Source organism: Acinonyx jubatus, chromosome D4, assembly GCF_027475565.1.
Source record: "Acinonyx jubatus isolate Ajub_Pintada_27869175 chromosome D4, VMU_Ajub_asm_v1.0, whole genome shotgun sequence".
NCBI classification, from domain to species: Eukaryota; Metazoa; Chordata; class Mammalia; order Carnivora; family Felidae; genus Acinonyx; species Acinonyx jubatus.
This window is the reverse complement of record NC_069391.1, coordinates 1,106,675-1,111,043: the sequence shown is the minus strand read 5'-3', so window position 1 is coordinate 1,111,043 and position 4,369 is coordinate 1,106,675. Positions and strand designations below refer to the sequence as shown.

General features: G+C 61.0%; 1 protein-coding gene across 2 annotated transcripts; it reads right to left on the bottom strand.

Annotated features, from left to right (window-relative positions):
* Window positions 1-2,490: 2,490 nt before the first annotated feature.
* On the bottom strand, window positions 2,491-4,162 carry LOC128312037 (skin secretory protein xP2-like). 2 transcript variants are annotated; one of them, XM_053204343.1, is made up of 3 exons: window positions 4,013-4,162; window positions 3,347-3,596; window positions 2,491-3,041 (listed from the first exon to the last, which is right to left on the bottom strand). In XM_053204343.1, exons 1-3 carry the CDS (start codon window positions 4,148-4,150, stop codon window positions 2,530-2,532), a joined length of 900 nt encoding a protein of 299 aa, XP_053060318.1. In that variant the 5' UTR covers window positions 4,151-4,162; the 3' UTR covers window positions 2,491-2,529. The 2 variants fall into 2 exon arrangements, with proteins under 2 accessions (XP_053060318.1, XP_053060317.1); XM_053204342.1 differs by having other exon boundaries at window positions 2,491-3,596.
* Between the last annotated feature and the right edge of the window lie 207 nt (window positions 4,163-4,369).

Genomic DNA, 4,369 nt, shown 5'->3' with positions numbered 1-4,369 from the left:
TTCTGGGTGACCTTGGACAAAACCTCAGTGTTCCCTGCTATAAAAAGAAGCGATGGGTTCCTCATGGGCTCGTCAAGCTGTGCTTCTGGGATTGGGGGTCGGGCCTCTAGGGGGCCGTGGACGTTCGGGGAGTCCACGCCTCATCCCGATGTCACCCTGAGCAGCTCTGTCCTGTGTTTGCCACACAAGGCTTCTGCCTTAGGTACCGTCGGGACAGCATACGCCCACCCCCATATAGGTGAGGTTTAAAACCGTAAGGGCAGGTGAGCACTGGGCCAAGCCTGTCCCTCCGGGTCTCTGCTCCTCTGTTCCTTGTTGTCCTGTGCGCTCAGGGGGGACCAGTGGCTATGCAGTCTGGTTGCTCAGTCTACAGGAGTCGAACTGAACCTGCAGGTCATTCTTTTACCAAATCCCAACATCCCGCACTCGCTAAGGCCTGGCCTCGACCCACAGCCCCCATCCTGTCCCTGATCCCACGCTGGTCATGGGGAGCAAATCTGCAAGCTCTTCTGAGACCAGTAGGCCAGGACTCCAGGAGCAGACCCAGGGAGAGGAGAGGGCTCCCCCTGCATCGGGCAGAGGAGCTGAGGGTGGGGCAAGGGGCCCAGACCCAGATGTGAAGGAGGGCATGTTCGGAGGGGCCTGTGTGCCCAGCAGGCTCACCCTGGGCTGGAGAGAAGGCCTTGCACTTTGGAGAAGGCTGGGAGGGAAGGCTGGAAGGTCCAGCCTCCCTCATCCACTGTGGGGGTTGGGGCCGCCTTGCCGGTCAGGCTCCACAGGCTGGGACCTGGGGCAGGTATCTGGACCTTCCGGACTCATGCTTCCTTGCAGGCACATGTGCAGAGACCTCCCTCCCAGACTCGCCAGAGGGGACACAGCACAGGAAGATTCAGACCCTGCAAAGGAAGATGCCACCCGGGGGACCCCGGAGGGTCGTGCTCACTGAAGAGGTCATGGTGCTCAGCACACAGCAGGGACCTGAGTTCCCCAGCTGAATTAGGGAAGGAGGAAGGGAAGGAGGGAGGGAGGGAAACCATAGAAGCAGGGTCCACACCAGGTCAGGTCAGAGGTCTGGTCAGAGGGTGTCACAACTCGGGCCCTGGAAGGGGGCACGGGACACATCCTTCTGTCTCCCAGCGCTGACCTTCCTCCACGTGGGACCTGTTGACCTCCTGGATCGTCTCCACCTCCTCCGCAAACAACGCTGGGTGTTCCCAGAAGGGGGACAGCGGGCAGGGGCCTAGAGGGGCTTCCGGAATCCTGTGCCCTGGGAGACTCTGGGACAGCCTTCCGGGTGGCCCTTTATGTGCTCTAGGCACCAGGCCACGATTCCACCTCATCTCTCAGGGAATGCGACAACCCATCTAGAAGGCCCGTTACGTCCCCATGTCACAGATGGGGGCACCGAGGCTAATAACACAGCCTGGGTCACTAGTAAGATGACCTGGGTCAGGAAGCCCATCTCCTTGATTTTGGATTGTCCTACCCACAGGCGTGCATCTTGGCGTCCTGGGGCTCGGGGTCCCTCTTCCTGGGAAACCCCACCATCTGCCGAGGGCCCCCCCCCGAACTCAGGGGAGCAGAGCTGACCAACCTGCCTGGGGCCCCACATGGGCTGGGGAAGGGCCGACTCTGGGCTCTGGGGGCTCTCCCAGTATTGGGCCAGCCGGTCCCCTGCAGGACGAGGACTTCTCGCTGGGGATCAGCTGGGGCCTCTGCTTCCTCACGTGGACACCTAGGCTGCCAGTCCCCAGACCAGAAACCTGCCCGTCTGAAGGTGACCAGCGCTGCCTCCCTCGGGTCTCACTTACCCGAGTCCCACCCCGGGACGTCTCGCATCTCTGACGCCTGCTCCCACGGGGGTCGCCTGCCCTTGGACTGGGATGGGTCTGGCCTCCATCCCGGGGAACGCACTGATTTGGAACATTATTTGGCCCAGAGCCCTGTGAACCGTTCTGGCCCTGGGTCGTGAGGGATGCTCTCCCCCCTGTGGTGTGACCGTCCGGCCTTCTGCATCTCCCGGTTTCTGTTTGGGCCACGGGAGGACCAGCCGGGTCCTGTCTGGCTTCAGGCTGTGGTGTCACAGCACGCACAGGGGTCTCCACCCCGAGACCGTGCCCATTGTCACCGAAGGGGCCTCTTTTTTCCCACCTAATCCTTAATCCATTGTGATTTCAATGTCAATGGAGAAAAAGTCTATTTCAAACGGCCACAAAGTACAAAAATGAATCTGTCTCGTCTGAAAATTCGGTGCAGACCCAAAGGTATCTCTTGTGAGATTCCACTTGAAGGAAACCTCCAGAGGAAGTAACAGAACATGGAGAGAAAGCAGACTGGGGGTTCCCAGGGGCTGGCGGGGGCACGAATGGGGAGTGAGGGCTCCGGATACACGGTGACCCTTGGGGACCGAGATATTCTGCCGCAAAATTCTGTGGCGTGGTTCACGGCGTTGTGAGCATACCCAGTGCTCAGGAATTGCACAATGTAAAATAAATAAAACTTTTTATTGAAGATTACTATAGATTATAACTAATGAACAAATAAAGTAACAGCTAAAAAGTAGAAGAGAAAAAGTATAAGGGAGAAGAGGAAGAGATATTCTGGTGGGGGGTCGGGGTCAGGGATTGGAGAATAAATTTGAAATAAAATATAACAAAAGTAAAGTAAAGTAAACACCCCGTGTAGGCCTTCAGGCCCTTGATTTGTGACTGGCATCCATGTGGGAGCAAGGGCGGGGGCAGGGGCAGGGAGAAGGGCGTTGACAGGGGCGGGGGCAGGGGCGGGGAGAACGGCAGTGGCAGGAACAGTGTTGGGATCAGAGGCAGGAACGGTGGAACCAGGAGAAGCGGGAGCAGAAGCAGGACCCAGCTGACTCTGCTCAGTTGCCTGCTGTCCCCGCACAGGTCCCAGGTCACTTGCTGGCTCCCAGGCCCCTGCAGGAGTCGCTCCAGACTCCACCCCTGCCTGCAGAGGCTCCGAGGACCCCGATGCCCTTGGGTCGGGCTCTGGAGCCGCACCGGCTTCTGCTCCTGCCCCGGACTCTTGAGAAGGAAACAGAGTGATGGTTGCAGTGGCTCCAAGGCGTCAGGGTGAGAAGAGGGAAGGTCCCACCTCACACCAGCGCCAGCCTCTCCAGGGGCCTTTGCAGAGACACAGCTCACCCCAGAGCCTCCCCGAGAAGCCGCGGCCAGGAACCCACACCAGGACCCCTGCCCCCCTGCAGGCCGCAGCCCGGGGCTCTCAGTCTCTGCTCCTGGCCCCACACCAGCCCCCGGGGGCTCCTCCCTGGGTGGCCCAGCACCGCCCGGGCCCCGTGAACACACATCTCCCACCCCAGCCTTCTCACCCTCGGGCTCTGGCTCCAGGGGCTCCGGGTCCTCATCCCAGGACCGGTGAACCAGGACCCTGTGGAGGGGCCAGGGCGGTGAAGGAGGCCTTCTCAGGCCAACTCCAGGCCCTGCTTCCCGAGACCTCCGTGCAGCCACTCTCTCCCTGGGTCCAGGGTGGCCCTCCTGGGCGACGGGGCACTCGCACAACTCTGTAGGACAGGTGAATCGGGATTCCGACAGTCGCCTCCCGAGTTCATCGGTTGATTTCTGTAAAGACAGTGACCCGCGGACGGCCCGGAGACATCACAGCCCCGCCCAGCCATCCTCAGTGTCCTTCCGCCCTCTCTCCCCGCTGCTCCCAGATCGGACACAGACCTGAGTGTGCACAGCCCTGCGCTTGGGACACAGTGACATCCACCAGCAGGGCTCAGGATGAACCTTGGGGAAGAGAGGGCTACCCCAGCACAACCTGTCCCTGCCCTCCAGCCTTGACAGGGGTGTGAGCCTGACCCGCCCACCAGGCATCTAACCCCTTCATCAGCCTGCACCTGCTCAGGTGGGCCCTCCACACACGACCCCTCCTTCCATGCACACACACACACACGGGAGGGGACGTGGGGCCGCACAGGTCCGATCAGAGCAGTGTCGGGCTGGACTGGATGTCTCTGGGTCTCCTGTGTTACCTTTGGGTCCCTGCGAGCTAGAGACCTGAGGCGTCCTGTGGACGACCTGACCCACTGTCTCCAGGGTCGGGAAGGGTCGCGGCCGCGGGCTCCCCCGAGCCGACAGCCGCGGGACACGGGCACACAACAGGAGAACATGTTCGTCAGGTGAAGGTGTCCCAACGAATGAGCCCAGTCGGGCACTGTCCCCACAACGTGGGTGCCTGGTGACCCGGGTTCCGAGTTCTGTTGGGCTCTGTGACCAGGGAGGTGAGGTCACTTCCTGGGGTCCCCTTACCCGGCTTCCTGCTCCTACAAGAGCCCCTCCCAGGCTGCAAAGGGCTCCCCTCCCTACAGTGCCCTGTCCCTACAGTGACA